Below are 15583 nucleotides of genomic sequence, written 5' to 3'. Positions count from 1 at the left end.
AGTGGGATGGCTTAGGTTATATAGGTATAAAAGTGATCCTTTCACATTCTAAGACCATCACCGCCACGGCCTAAGGAGCACAGACACATCGCGCTAAGGACCCCAACGACTCACCGACCTAAGGAGCACAGAATACCATCTGTATCAACCATGACACCCAGCCAGGACATCGCCCATGCCACAGCCGCTCTAGGTATGTCTACAGGAGTATGCAGCCGGGGTCCTCAACGTAAAAAGCAACGCTGTGAAAATGCCGTAGATGGGACTGTATTTAAGTTAGAATATCGCGGCGCTGAAGGGTATGTGTATACCATTAAATATACCGAAGGGACAGTTGTGCTTAGTGTAGATTGTGGCGAGGGATTGTTTTGGGGGGAACCCCAAAGCATCTCTACCAAAAACTGGAAGCTCTTCCGGACCGTAGTGTGTGCGGACCTGGACAATGTGGGCTTCCCAGAGGTGCTGTATGTTTCCCAGTGGAACAGTGCATCAGGCCCTGAGCTTTACAGGGTTGAGGCTGATCGTTTCAATCGCAACCCTGAAGACTTTATTTTTCTCAGTGCATGTGATGACAGGGATAGTCTTATTGCTTCCAGAGGGCTTGAAAACTGGAGGTTAAATCCTTACCCTCTAAACCTTGAAGAGCGCACAAGATGGTTTAAGGACTTGTTTTTTATACAGTGGTGCGACTGGAGAGGTTTGTCGCGTCTGTTTAGCCAGATTGACGACGCGATCAAGAGGGACAGACTCAACACTGCGTACGAGAGTATTAGAAAACGCCTTGTTTTTGACGATCTGGCGAGTTGTCCGAAGACTGGTTTGCCTGCTACCCTGTGCAAACCTAAAATCATAAGACCTTCCGACAACTAAACAATAAACTGGTAGGTTTAATGTGAGGGGTGTGTGTGGGGTTGCGTGTGTATCTATGTGACAAATTAAGAGCTTGTGGTTTTCATTTTACAGAGAATGACTCGCCGTCGTGGGACCTGTCAGAGTCACCATCAATAGGGCTGCTAATCCCGACCCCCCAGACTCCACCACCCTCACCATCATGCTCGCAGGACCCCCTCATATCAGACCTGTGGGAGGAAACTGTAATCGACATCAAACTCGCAACTCTCCACCTGTTGATGTTGGCGCTGAATGAGTTTCTACAAGAGACATGTTACGGATGCCAAACAGGCCACCCCAGTCAGGTGCAACACAGCTGCTTGCAGGAATTGTCTGAGTATTTCTTCGACACCTACTATGACGATGTGATGATAAGGCTCAAGACTGACCGATTCATCCCAGCCATCCAGCTGTTTGTACGCTCAAACACCACAGATGGGACTGGAACACAAATCCGCAGAGTTGCAGAACACCTCATGTGTGAACTGAGATCAGAGCGAAATATAGTATGCGCCATTAATGACAACATTGTGGACCTGCTAGAAGCAAGTACTTGCGCCCGACGTGTTAAACCAGCCATGCTCCGCATGATTGGAAACTACTGGGGTGGGAGACACCTGGTTTAATGTGTGCTGTTCAAGTATCCATTGTCTGTGATTGTGTCTGTGTGAAAATTAAATAAAAAGACGTGTTAACACCAACTTCTTAGTCATTTGTGGTTTGCACAGTCATGGAAAGCACATTGCATAAAATATATCATGATCCAGCCCATCCTGCGGGGTTGGCCAGTTTAAATAAGCTACGTATAGCGGCAGGGGAGGCATCAGGTGTAACACCTCCAATATCTCAGGTCAAACATTATTTAGAACAAGACGACACTTACACACTCCATAAACCTGTGAGGATCCATTTCCCCAGAAATAGAGTATTGGTGACAGGGATCGACAAACAGTTTCAAGCCGATCTGGTTGACATGTGTGAATATGTGTCAGATAATGATAATGTGAGATATCTGCTAACATGTATAGATGTATTCTCAAAATACGCATGGGTTAGATGCCTAACAAACAAGACAGCGAATGTTGTATCAGCTGCTTTTGAGGATATACTTAGTGAGGGTAGGATCCCTGTGAAACTACAAACAGATGAAGGCAAAGAGTTTTATAATACAACCTTTAAACACCTAATGGAGCGATATAATATCAAACATTTCTCAACAGCTAGCGAGGTTAAATGCAGTATTGTCGAGAGATTCAATCGTAGCTTCAAGGGTAGAATGTGGAAGTACTTAACATCAGCCAACTCCCGGAGATATGTAGATGTCATACCAGATCTCACACAAGCATATAACAATGCTTATCACAGATCTATCCAAATGGCTCCGGCAGAGGTGAATAAGGATAATGAGAAGTCGGTGTTTAACGCGCTGTACAAAACGAGGCCTCAGAGGGAACTGTGCTTTAAATTTAATATTGGCGACACTGTACGAATATCAAAACTGAGAGGAAAGTTTCGAAAAGGATACGAGCAGACCTACACCGATGAGATTTTCACAGTCAAGGAACGTATAGGGAGACAGCCCCCAGTGTACAGACTAGCGGATCTAGCTGGAGAGGTATTGAAAGGGTCATTTTATGAGCCTGAGATACAACGTGTGGTTGTTGATGAAAACAAAACATTTAAAATTGAAAACATATTGGCTAGAAAAAAAGTGGGTCGGAAAAAGCATGTGCTAGTGAAATGGCTAGGATGGCCCGACAGCTTTAATTCGTGGATTCCAGAAAAAGACATCGTTGAGGCGTAATTAACTCAGATGACGCAGCTCTACACACATTCATTCAACACTGAGCATAGACGGAGAAAGCATGAATAAAAAGAACAACAACAATGCAGGCTTCTATGTAAGCCTCTTCTCGAATGCTTCGGCGCATGTTTACCCGGGTAATAAGATATCTAATTTTAGAACAAAGCTAGCAAAACCTATCGTTTTGGATCAGCCGTATGAGGTTGCTGTTATAGAGATACAGTACCCACGCATATGGATGTCTTTTCCACAATCAGATTCGCAAGTGGAAATTCATGACCCAGTCAAAGATGGAACCATCGCCGTAACCATGATCGAACTGTCTGTGGGTCATTATGCATCTGTGGAACAGATAATAAAAGAATTTAATTTTAAATGTCAGCAGTACCAAACCACTGGAGACCTTAAAATGCAATACAACACAGTTACTAACCATGCCTGTGTTATGGGACCTAGGGGCACTATTCTCACATTTAGAGGGAGACTGGCGGAAATCCTAGGATTCGAAACAGGAGAGCCGTTTGTACTTCATTATAAAAACACATATGCCCCGCACCCCGCAGACATATACGGGGGAAAATATAACATCTTTATTTATGCAGATATCGTTGATTACCAGCTTGTGGGTGACGCCCACGCGAGGCTATTAAGAGCTATAAATATCACGGACGATGACCGCCGCTTGCCTATTCTACAATTTGACAGCCCACACTACACACCTGTGTCAAAGACATTGATCGACGACATAGAAATTGATTTGAAAGACGATCGAAATCAACACATACCCTTTTTATACGGCAAGGTGTTTGTCAAGTTACACTTCCGACCGATAACCCACCATTTTTGAAAAAAAAGGATGGCCGTCTACAACACTGATGACTCAAAATATGTAAAATACTACTTATCACAGGCTGGTGGAGAGCTCGGAGGGTATGTTGGGACCAGTACGCAATATGGGTCAGGGCTGGGTGGTTTGTTCCGCAGCTTGTTTAGATTTGCTGTACCACTGTTTAAAAAAGGAGTTAGCATAGTCAAACCACACCTAAAAACAGCCGCATCGGGCATAGTGTCTGATGTCATAACCAACATAACCAGACCCTCAACCACTAAGCAGGACGGTAGCGGATTGTATGTGTATACGCCCAGACCATCTAAGACCCCACCCCCAGGGCAACCGTTGTCTAAAAAGCGTAAAACCACAAAACCTAGCAGGAGAGCTAGCAAACGGACACCGTCACGCAGAGTGAAAAGACCCAGAACCAGTCGTTCTAAAACTGCAGAGTTTGACATATTCTAAATGGCACTGTTACACAGTCATTCTGGAGAATGTGTAAAAACAGAGCTGGACCTGTTTACTGTTCCCTACACACAGACTAGCATTGAGAAAAGTACATTTATCGAAATCCCACCTGTATCTGCAATCACTGATGGAGGGCCGATCGAGTTTTACATCTCATCGTCCGGTGAAGATTACCTGGATCTAAATGACTCATATATCTACACACGTGTGAGAATCACAAACGCTGATGGCTCAAACCTGGCTAGGGACGCTAATGTAGGATTTATTAATTATCCTGGATGCAGCATATTTAGTCAAGTTGATGTTAATTTGGGAGACCGCCTCATTAGTCAATCATCCAACACATATCCATACAGAGGTGTGATAGAATGTCTTATCAATTATAATAAGGACACTTTAGACACACAGTTCAGCACCGGGTTATTCTGTAAGGATACATCATCACACATGAATGACACATCTATAGAAGGAGAGAACCAGGGCCTGGTGACCAGAGGTGGCTACACAGCAAATAGCAGTATTGTTGAATTGATTGCACCAGTACATGCAGACCTGTTTTTTCAAGAAAAACTGTTACTTAATGGAATCGACCTGTCACTGAAATTTGTGCGCTCTAAAGACGAATTTGCTCTCATGACAGCGGATGCCAATGCATACAGAGTTAAAATTGTCTCAGCCAGTCTCTTTGTCAAGAAAGTTAGTGTATCACCGACCGTCAGACTTGCACACAGCAAGGCATTGCACCATGCAAACGCAAAATACACGGTAGACAGAGTGTCTTTAAAGACCTTCTCCATACCTGCAGGGGCTAGAATATCAACAAATGACAATTTATTTATGGGTAGGATACCTAAATTTGTGATCATTGCATTTATAGACAATGAAGCATACACTGGCTCCTACCAGCGTAATCCATTTCATTTTGAAAACTGCGATATAGAATTTATGTCTTTATATGCTGATAGTCAGGCTTATCCTGCTAAACCATTCCAGCCCAATTTCCAGAGAAAACACTATACCAGAGAATTTTACCAGCTGATACAAACCACAGGAAGACATTTAAAGGATAGATCTTTAGCTATTACGCGTGCGGACTTTGGTAACGGCTACACTTTATTCTGTTTCAATCTGGAAGCTGACGAAGGACATTCAGGGAATGTGTCGTTAATTAAAACAGGGAACGTGAGATTGGAAACCCGTTTCAGAAATCCACTACCCCGTACAGTGAACCTCTTGTGTTATTCGGTATTTGATTCAGTCATTGAAATATCTAACATGAGACAGGTGCTCTTGGACTACTATTGAGACAAAAACGGTCATGAACACTATAGAACTATCAGCCGTGATCGGCAGCATTATCAATAAAAACACACATTTCCTAGGCGTGTTAGCCTATGATCAGCTAACCACTGAACGGCTTCAAAGACTCCCTGCTATGAGTATTGTAAACACCCACCCTTCTACGATGCCCGGGGAACATTGGCTTGCTGTTTATATTTCGAGAGACAGACGCGGTTATTTTTTTGATAGTTTTGGTCACTCGTTAGACAGTTTTCCCCCAGCAATAAAGATGTTTCTTCTAAAAAACTGTTCCACTGTTTTATATTCAGGAAAACAAGTGCAGAACGACTTCTCCATCACATGCGGTCAACACTGTGTATTTTTTTTTATATCATGTGCAAAATGGTGTATCTTATGAGCGTGTGCTTAACATGTATGGGTCTGATTTAATTTGTAATGATGCTATGGTGTGTCGATTTGTCAACAACATACAACCTGTTGCTGTATGCAGTGATTACGTGTGTGTGCAATGCGGATACTGACATGTACTAATGAGAATAATAAAAACAACATGAGAGCATGATAATCGAGTCAATGGTATTTATTATCAAATCTCGTATATAAATATATAGATTTACAACATACATTGTTTAAACATAAATAAAAGAAATCAAACATTAACCAGTAATAAAAAAGAAAAACATATATTTAACAGTAATAAAGACATAATATATTTAACAGTAATAAAATAAAACAAAACAAAACAATTTAGCAGCAATAAGTGAAAAAAACATTACAGTAGAAAAAACACCAAACAGCAAATATTTTTAGCAGAAAAACAATTTCAGGTGCAATAAGAAAAAACCTGAATTCAAAAATCCAACCACTCTACAGGACCCCCCTTTAATTTGTTTTTTTTATTCTTTATTTTTTTTAGTGTACTATGTCGCAGCGGTCCACCAGGGGTGATCTTTTTTGGTGTGTGTTTTAAAAAACCAGGGTCTTCAGACAGTGTGTGATCGGTTTTATACATGGCGACGGTCTTACGTATGCCTGTGTTAGATATGGCTGATAACGGTACGTTTAAATCTGAGACAGCTTTTAAAAACTCTGTCCAGCCGATAGGTCTCAAACCCTCAGAGGGTGTGTGTGTGGTTGTGACGCCTTTAATTAGATCATAAATGTGTGAACCAGGGATGGTGTGTTTATCAACAATAATTTCGCCTTTGTCGTTGTAAGAGATCAAGTGTGGCGAACGGCTCACCGCTGATAGAATAAGTTCTGCATTCCTCCTACACCTTTTAGGTATGTATGTTAAAACATTCTCCGCAACAAGATCCCTCACCCCTGCATCACCATGAACAGGCGATGTGTCCGTCGACTGGGGTTGCACATCCCTGTTAAATTGTTCAGGTAATGATAAAGACAATACATTCTTTTCACGGGCACCTTGTCTCACAAGGGTAAGGTATCTTTGGAGAATATCGCTGTATTTTTTAGCCTTCTCATACACATCTATGTCAGAATCTTGTAACACTTGTAACATCTCCTTGTCCAACTCGTTCTGAGACTGTTGTCTGATGCTGTCTGTTTGCTGCTGCTGCTGCTGCTGGTGTTGCTTTATTAAGTCCAACTGGTGTTGGGGTACCAAAAACATCTTTTGCACATGTTCCATTTTCACCTGTTTGCTATCAGACTGGTTATGAAAGGGATTGCAGCCCCTAATAGCGGCAGTAAAAACCCTCCAGATTGGTTGATTGTCTTTCTCTTTTTCAAAGTTTTTATTTTTTTGTCTGCAATCAGTCTGATTATTGATTTTTTCTTTTTCAGCTGTTTGTACTGCTGATTGGTCAGTGGTATGTTACCATGCAATACATTAAAGGCTATCTCACACAGCGCATTGATAAAATCTAAGTTTGAATTACTAATAATAACTCTGCGTAGAGTAGGAGGAGCCCTGTATATCATCTCCAACAGAGACAGATTCCTCCGCATGCGTGATGACATCCTTTCACCTCTTTGCTGATTTTTGTTTTGGAATGTAAACAACCGGACGCTCTGATAGTAAATTTGTTCTGAGTCTTAAATAGTCCGGGGTCTTAGCTTTATAGTCTATTAAAAGATACCCGTATGTTGTGGATGTGGCATCATTAAACGCTTCTATAAAATATTTAGTATTACCCGGAAACATTTGCCTACCTAAAAGCATAACCTGATATTTATCTCTCGGATTTTTAAACAATATTAGATAGTTAGTGTTCAAGGAAATGGTTCTACTGGATTTTCCTTGAATAAACAAATTCTGAACTAGATATATACAACTCAAATTCCTATGATGCACATACTTTGTGAACACATTTTGAACTTCTAAATTGTTAGCTGCATCGTTCATTACATCGTCTATAATTAACAAATTGTTCTTTTCTGCAGGAAGAAGGGTGTCATCAGCAAGAGATTCGGGTATACCGTTAACAAAGTTTATGTCTCTTATCTTAAGAAGCTGGTCATATAATGGCTGCCAGCATGAGTATATATATACAATATTGTCAATGCTGCATGATATAATCCGGGAAGAATTTTCAATTATGCTTTTAACAAAAAAAGTCTTGCCGCAGTTACTGGGACCGCTGACCACCATACTGAACGGGTGCTGCAACCGGGCGTCAAACCCCTGTTCTAATTTAAAATCCATAAGGTACAGTTGTATAGTCTGGGAGCACACGGCGCTTATTGTAAACAACTTTAACTTTTTTCACAATGGTTTTATTCTTCAAATGAAGCTTCTTTTTATCGCGTCTGATGCTATCAGACACGGCAACTAGGTGTGCGTCTGATGTCTGATTGGTTACAAACTTGTGGACTAAACCTTTCAAGGATTCATGGGTGACAACTTTTGAGTTTAGTGCGTTCAGTGTCACGCCTTTACATTTGACCTGGGTCTTGCCCAACGATGTGTGATACGCGTAGCATTTTGGCCCACCGGAAACAAATTCCGCTATGTAATCCTCCACACCACCCTCTCCACAGTCTAATTCGCTTGTGAGATCCCCCAGAAACGGACCTAGAGGAGGCATCCACTCGCCAGGGCGTGCCGTGAAAATGACACTGTCCGTGTCACAATACAGCACGCGCTGCTGCAAGTTGTCTAGCAAATCATACAGCATGAGTCTGGCGTGTGCAGTGGTCATGGCCCCGACAAAAACATTAACGTCCTTAACACGGGAAGCTCTACCATCAGCATGCCGCCACTGCACCATTGCGACGTCGTCAGAGATGAAACAAAACTGACGCACGTCGTACTGGTCGCTAAACATTAGCTGGCTAAATCTGGAAGGGTCTGTAATGAGCTCAGATGATGCCATATTTGACCTCATGCTGAAACGACCCCATAACGAGTTTAGCAACAGCTTGTTACAGTTACGAACAGCTTTATTTACACAAATCTTGGATGGGTCTAGCATTATTCCCTCCTTCTCATAATACTCGTCTATGTACTTCTTCTGTTCGTCAGGTGTCTTGACGTGTTCAGGATACCCCGAGGCCTCCTGTTTGAGTTTTAGGAAGGCTTTCACATAGTCTTTAAACAAGGTGTCGGTCTTATTGGGGAAATGCCACACCTCATCAATAGCAAGAACCCTGTATCCCTTCTCAACAGCTTTTTCAAGCTCAAATGAGACCCAAGTGCCTTTCAATACCCGCTCACTGTCCCTGTGTCCACATGCAGTATGCTGGTTTTGGTCTTCAGCACACATGCTGCAGAGTGGAAACATCAGTTTTCCGTGGCACCTGTAGGGAAGGACGGGGTGAAAAAGACCCTTAGGGGGGAGCACTGTGCATTTAACAAAGCCGAAATAATTTTCTAGCTTGTCAAAGTTGGTGTAAATGACTTGAGGGTGTCCTACAGGATAGTCTTTTTTAGACTGCACTGTGGGATAGAGACTGGTGAAGTCGTAGTAAAATATTTTTTCATCACAACCAGTCTTGTGGTACAGCTTTATAGCATTTGTGCGACCTCCAAAAAGAGCGTCTCGGGGATTCATGCGTTCTGGCTTTCTGTATGTGTGCATGAAAGCCACAACTGTAGGGTCTGTCTGCTTCAAGGCAGCCCATTCACATTCCCACATCACTATTACGTTCACACTGTGTTGTGATCTCAGTGCATCAACTTTGTCACAAAACATGCGATGCAGCAGTCCATAGGATGCTTTGCTGACAGGATTAACTTCGCTCTCGGGGTAACATTTAACACAGCCGTGGTGAAAACATCCTGCAAATTCATAAGCTGTATTACTTGTGGGGTCAAAACCGTCCACAAAATACGGTCCAACCCTCTGTTCGCCTCCTCTGAGAGCATGTTTTACCACTTTGTTGGTGGTGTGGGACACGTATTGAAGCCATTCGATAGAGACGTTAGAAAACGTCTTATTCTGCTCAACGTATGCCCCGTCATACGTGAGAGCGAGCGTGTCTCTAGGCAGAAACAGCGTTTTATACACACCCATACTAAATGCAGCCAAGGTGGTATACATGAATGGATCAACTTGTGTACAACCCAGTAACGTGTCACGATAAATGCTGCATGCTTTACGCAGGACATCAACATCGTTAACACAGTAACGCCTGAGTTCAGCCTGAAAATCAAAGGGATTCTGTGAGGCAACCTGGTACCATTCCATGAATCGCACCTTATCGCTTTCAGACATGTACTCATAGCCGTAGAAGGAGGGGTCTGGGTACGGGCCCACATAATGCTCATTATCCCTCGTATTAAACCTGTGTGGGAAATGGCCCTTCTGCAGATCTTGAAAACCTAAAGCAGAGGGTATTTTGGCAAGGCCCATGGGCAAAAAGCTGAACGAATCAATCCATCGCTGGTCATAGTCCCTGTCATACATCAAAATCACACGGCTGCCGCTCATTATGACACTAGGTGTTATGCACTGTCTGACAAAGTACTCGAGGAGTATGTAGTTGTCAAAGCCAGATGCATTATGTGCTATGAAAGTGTACCCACGAAACCTTGGGCGTCTGTAATGTTGCACAAACGCCTCCACACACTTTAATGTGTTAAATGTGAACTTATTGCCCTTCAGATCAGACGCACACACAAAGTTAGCCTCGTGTTTACCGTTGTGGTACCTAGTCTCGAAATCATATAAAATGTATTTATCGGTAGGCTTCTGTTTTTCAACAGGCTGTATGAAACACTGATGGTCGGAGTCTCCGGTTAATTTAGGCTCGCGGCAGTGCTCGCATCTAGGCTGGGCACATCTGTGTGGCGATTTCTTGGATTCTTTATATGTGGTGCCACAGTGCATGCAATGTTTCATATTATCACAGGGGATCATGTTGTGTTTTAATTCTGGTAATTTGTGTTGCTGGTAACAGTGTTGTGATTTGCAGATGCGGTTACAGTCGCTGCATTTCACTGTGGGACCCCTGTGGTGTTGACAGAGTGTATAACATGTGTTACATCTATGTTTACAGGAATGATGTAATGGTGAATTATATGTACTGTAACAGAAATTACACACATAGGATGCACCAAGAAAAGCGGTTGGGTTTAAAATCATGTGGTAATGTTGATTATGGAGATACATCATCAACGTGTTTGTGTTTGGCTCTTCATGTGTGAAAAAACATTCCAGGCGTTTACGCCCTTCTGTGTGGTAATAGATTACAATCTTAATGTTGAAGTGCTTCTCAAATTTACTGACATCTGTGAATGATACTTGCTGCTTGTCGCATAGACCTACTTCAGCATGCATCCGTTTAGCTGTAGCGAGTTTTTCTAGCTCAGAGGCTGATGAGTTTAATGAATGTGCTATACATAGGGAGAAGCACAAATTGTTGTGTGTGTTGTTTGGTGTGTATAAATGTCTGCCTTTCTTTGAGAGAATCTCATCATAAGGGATTTGTGCCAGTCTTAAGCGAGCCCCACCACTACTGTTCTGAGCTACCGTGACAATAAACTCTAATTCATCATCACCGATAGATTCATCATTACTCTGCATAACTTGTGCAATTCGATCGAGAAACAGCTCTGGATCATACCGATCATCAGCGTTTAAAACAGCCTGAACATCTGAAGCCAGCGAGGGGCCACGCAGGACTACGTTTAGAACGCTGCCCTGTTGAGATCCAGCCACAGCTCGGTCTACCACATTGGCTAAGCACTCGCGCACTCGCGCAGGTACTTGTTCTGGATGATCAAGACTTATACCCCTAAAATCAAGGCGCTCACGCAATTCGCGAGCATTAAAATTAGGTATCTCTCTAATGTGTGGCTGGGAGCGCCTGCCAGATCCAGATTGCACAACGGGCTCAATCACGATAGTATCACTTTGTGAGAAATTTACAATGACTGAGGGGGTGTGTGGTGTTGCAGCGGTGCCCGGACACGCATGTGCGTCTGTAGTACTAGTAGAAGCGGTAACAGACTCAATAACAGCAGCAGCAGCAGCAGCAATACGGTTAGCATCAGTAACAACAGTGGTCCGAGCATCACCTGATGTACTACCACTATTATTAACAACAACAATAGACCCATCAGCAATAGCAGGCGTAGGAACAGTCTGACGAGGATGTGTATCAGATGAGGCTGATGCAGGCACACTATTAAGTCTAGCTACAATATTGTCTAATTTGTTATCTGTTTCTTCAGCCCACTGCATAAAAGCCTCTAAGTCAAAACATCTAACAGGACTGGAGGTTCCGTTATTATGTTTAAATAATTTATTTGGAGGGTCCATGGTCTGGATTTTAAAAGTCAGGGACTTGAAATTTTGCTGCAGATGATGTCTAATGTACTACACACTTTTTTTATGAATTTGATAAACTGTTGGTTTTGTATCTGTGCTTCTTGGTGGTATTGATTGAGTCTAGCTTCAATCAAACATAATTTATCAACTAATGAAGCTATATGACTCTGTTCAACAGGTTGAGCGTCTGAAACCTTCATGTAAGCATCATACGCCTCTGATATTTGAGAGTCTGTTATACCGTCGTCTTCAAAATCTACGTGTGAATCAATGCTATTTCTGACACATTCTGGTGGGGTGGGTATATGAACAAGATCGAAATCTGATATACTGTATTCAAAAACATCAGAGAAATCACGAGGCAAGCACTCACTCGGGGGTGTTGCAGGACCGCTGATGAAGATCGCTTCTGATTCTCCACTGTTGCACAAAGCTCCAGGTTTTTGTTGTTCTGGGAGGTCGATACTGTTTAAACATTCCAAAAACGTCTGGAGTACGGTGTCCTGATCATTATGTGGAGGGGTACTGTGCTGCAGTCTGTGAAGATAGATATGTGTTAAAACATTTATACATGTACCCATTTCAAACAGAATAAGCGTGTCTCCCTCTCTATCTCTTTTTATCTAATTTATATATATACCTTGTAGTGTGCGTTATTCCTGACGGCCCTGGTTCTCCGCACATAAGGTTCTCTGGCGTGGCTCTGTATGTGTAAAACGGTCGGTTTTAGAACATTTGGAATTGTTTAAACCCATTTGCTGTTTTTTTAAATACACAATTATACACCCCGTTGTATACATACCTTTTGTAAGGATGGGCTCTGTGGTCGCGGTGTCTGAATGTTTTCCTGCTCAGTTTGTTAACCCTGGAACAAATCAAAGAAAAACTCTGTTATTATATAATTTAAAACAATCGCAAGCTTAAAACATACATACGATTAAAAATCGCGTAATTCTGTACACACCTTGTGCCTGTTAGAGATGTTGTTCCATCTTTAAAATCCCCCGTTTCTAAAGAAAAGGGTGCTGTGCCGTTCTCCCGAACTCCTGAAAATTAAGCTTTTGTTTTAGGAAAAAAGATAGTTTGAATATCCTATAATATGTTAACATAACACTTTTAAAAATACAATAATAGGTTTTGTTTTACTTACCGCTTAAGATGTCCATGTTATAAAGAACGATGATAGTTTTGATGGTCTCAAAGAAAGTGATGTTGTCGCGACGAATGCTGAGTTCACCCTGAGCTTCGCATAGGTCTCGGTTAAATACCTTCTCCAGGAACAATGCCAGTACACAACTGCTTCACACCTTAAGTTCACACTCCCATGCTACTTCCCAGAGTTCTCGAAGAGACAAAAGACACCTAGTCTGGAGGTCCTGTTTCCCACCATCAACCTTACTACACCCCACCCTCCCCCCTACCATTTGTCTAGACAGGTTTGCCTTAGTTCAACATTGCGAAATCCCGATTTTTAAATAAAATGATCGCATCAACCCTGGAAAGAAAACTAGTTAAATTAAATAAAACGCTTGTGAACATGCCGACATTACCCATTCGGAAGAAATTCCCACTTGTGCCGTTTTCAAAATAAATTGCATGTATCGCAGCAAGCTGAGATATTGTCAGGTTTATAAAATTAGTCTAGCCTCAGTACACAACTGCTTCACACCTTAAGGTTCACACTCCCCAAGCTACTTCCCAGAGTTCTCGAAGAGACAAAAGACACCTAGTCTGGAGGTCCTGTTTCCCACCATCAACCTTACTACACCCCACCCCCTACCATTTGTCTAGACAGGTTTGCCTTAGTTCATCATTGCGAAATCCCGATTTTTAAATAAAATGATCGCATCAACCCTGGAAAGAAAACTAGTTAAATTAAATAAAACGCTTGTGAACATGCCGACATTACCCATTCGGAAGAAATTCCCACTTGTGCCGTTTTCAAAATAAATTGCATGTATCGCAGCAAGCTGAGATATTGTCAGGTTTATAAAATTAGTCTAGCCTCAGTACACAACTGCTTCACACCTTAAGGTTCACACTCCCCAAGCTACTTCCCAGAGTTCTCGAAGAGACAAAAGACACCTAGTCTGGAGGTCCTGTTTCCCACCATCAACCTTACTACACCCCACCCCCTACCATTTGTCTAGACAGGTTTGCCTTAGTTCAACATTGCGAAATCCCGATTTTTAAATAAAATGATCGCATCAACCCTGGAAAGAAAACTAGTTAAATTAAATAAAACGCTTGTGAACATGCCGACATTACCCATTCGGAAGAAATTCCCACTTGTGCCGTTTTCAAAATAAATTGCATGCATCGCAGCAAGCTGAGATATTGTCAGATTTATAAAATTAGTCTAGCCTCAGTACACAACTGCTTCACACCTTAAGGTTCACACTCCCCAAGCTACTTCCCAGAGTTCTCGAAGAGACAAAAGACACCTAGTCTGGAGGTCCTGTTTCCTCAATGTCTGGGAGGTGTGGGGTGGGAGGTGTGGGGTGGGGTGAGGGGGTGAGGGGGGTGAGGGGGTGTGGGGGGGGGGGGGGGGGGGGGGGGGCAAAAAAAGTGCAGGTGTATTACTACTATCACCACTTCAAGGGGATATCTCTAATTTTGTCATTTTTGTTGCCAAAATAACAATTTTGAAAGGCAGAGAAAAATAGTGTCCTGCTAATATTTAAAACTGATCAGTAAACGTCTAAACTGCATAGAAACTTTTTGTTTGTTTGTCATTTATCCGACTTGTTTGACGGGTTCAAAGAGATGCTGATGTTAATGAAATCTTGAACTTTGACAGTGTCCTGTTGACTTTGACAGTTGTGCAAATATTATTACCACACCCCCTAGGTTTTCATGAAGTTTGATCCACCTAGTTTAGTTTGGCTAGCCAAGTGCATCAACAATGTGCTAAATTCAAAATTCCAACCTTCATTGTACATGCAAGCTAGAAAGCAACCTAACAATGATGATGATGCCTTTATGGATCATAAAGACAGGCCTGTGTATCCATTTGCACATGAGATGGTAATTGACATCAAAAAGTAATATTTCGCATCATAATTTTGAATCCACAAAACCATCAAAACTCTAAAATGACAGTGACAGGAAACAGAGACAGAAATATTTGTTTCTTTTTTTGTTTCATGTGATCAACTTTTCACTGTCATTCATGCCACTGTGTTGTGATGTTGAGGGTGTAACACTGGTTATTTGAGACTCACGTGAGAAGAACAAACATGAGGATTTATTTTGCTCCTCACTACCTTTAGCTGTCAGCTGTTTGAATATGTGGCCTACGATGTTTCGAGCTGGCTGTATTGTAGGCCCAATTATATTTGACAAAGCTCTGAGAGGCATTTATTTTGCATTGCCATGCCACTACACAGTATAGGTTCTGATCCTTCATGTGACTCTTTTCCCAGCGTGGTCATCAGTGAAACTGAATGTGACACAGCTCAGTCCAAAGTCTAAAGAAATGTGATTTACAGCAATGCCAATAATAATAATAATGGCTTTTCAGTAGCAAAGACAGGAGTACAGCTG

The 15583-nt window shown here is 42.1% G+C and overlaps 2 protein-coding genes across 5 annotated transcripts in view; both read right to left on the bottom strand.

The window, feature by feature from the left end:
- Positions 1-15583, bottom strand: part of il1rapl2 (interleukin 1 receptor accessory protein-like 2) — a 518624-nt gene that overhangs the window by 395414 nt on the left and 107627 nt on the right. The gene's annotated exons all lie outside the window — the stretch shown is intronic.
- LOC146524182 (uncharacterized) lies at positions 94-14530 on the bottom strand. Its single transcript, XM_085135024.1, has 4 exons — positions 13002-14530; positions 12840-12902; positions 8130-12740; positions 94-118 (listed from the first exon to the last, which is right to left on the bottom strand). Exons 3-4 carry the CDS (start codon positions 12026-12028, stop codon positions 94-96), a joined length of 3924 nt encoding a protein of 1307 aa, XP_084991150.1. The 5' UTR covers positions 12029-12740; positions 12840-12902; positions 13002-14530.

This window comes from Neolamprologus multifasciatus, chromosome 2 (assembly GCF_963576455.1).
Source record: "Neolamprologus multifasciatus chromosome 2, fNeoMul1.2, whole genome shotgun sequence".
NCBI lineage: Eukaryota > Metazoa > Chordata > Actinopteri > Cichliformes > Cichlidae > Neolamprologus > Neolamprologus multifasciatus.
Note: the sequence above shows the minus strand (reverse complement) of the source record. Positions and strands in the feature narration are given on the sequence as shown.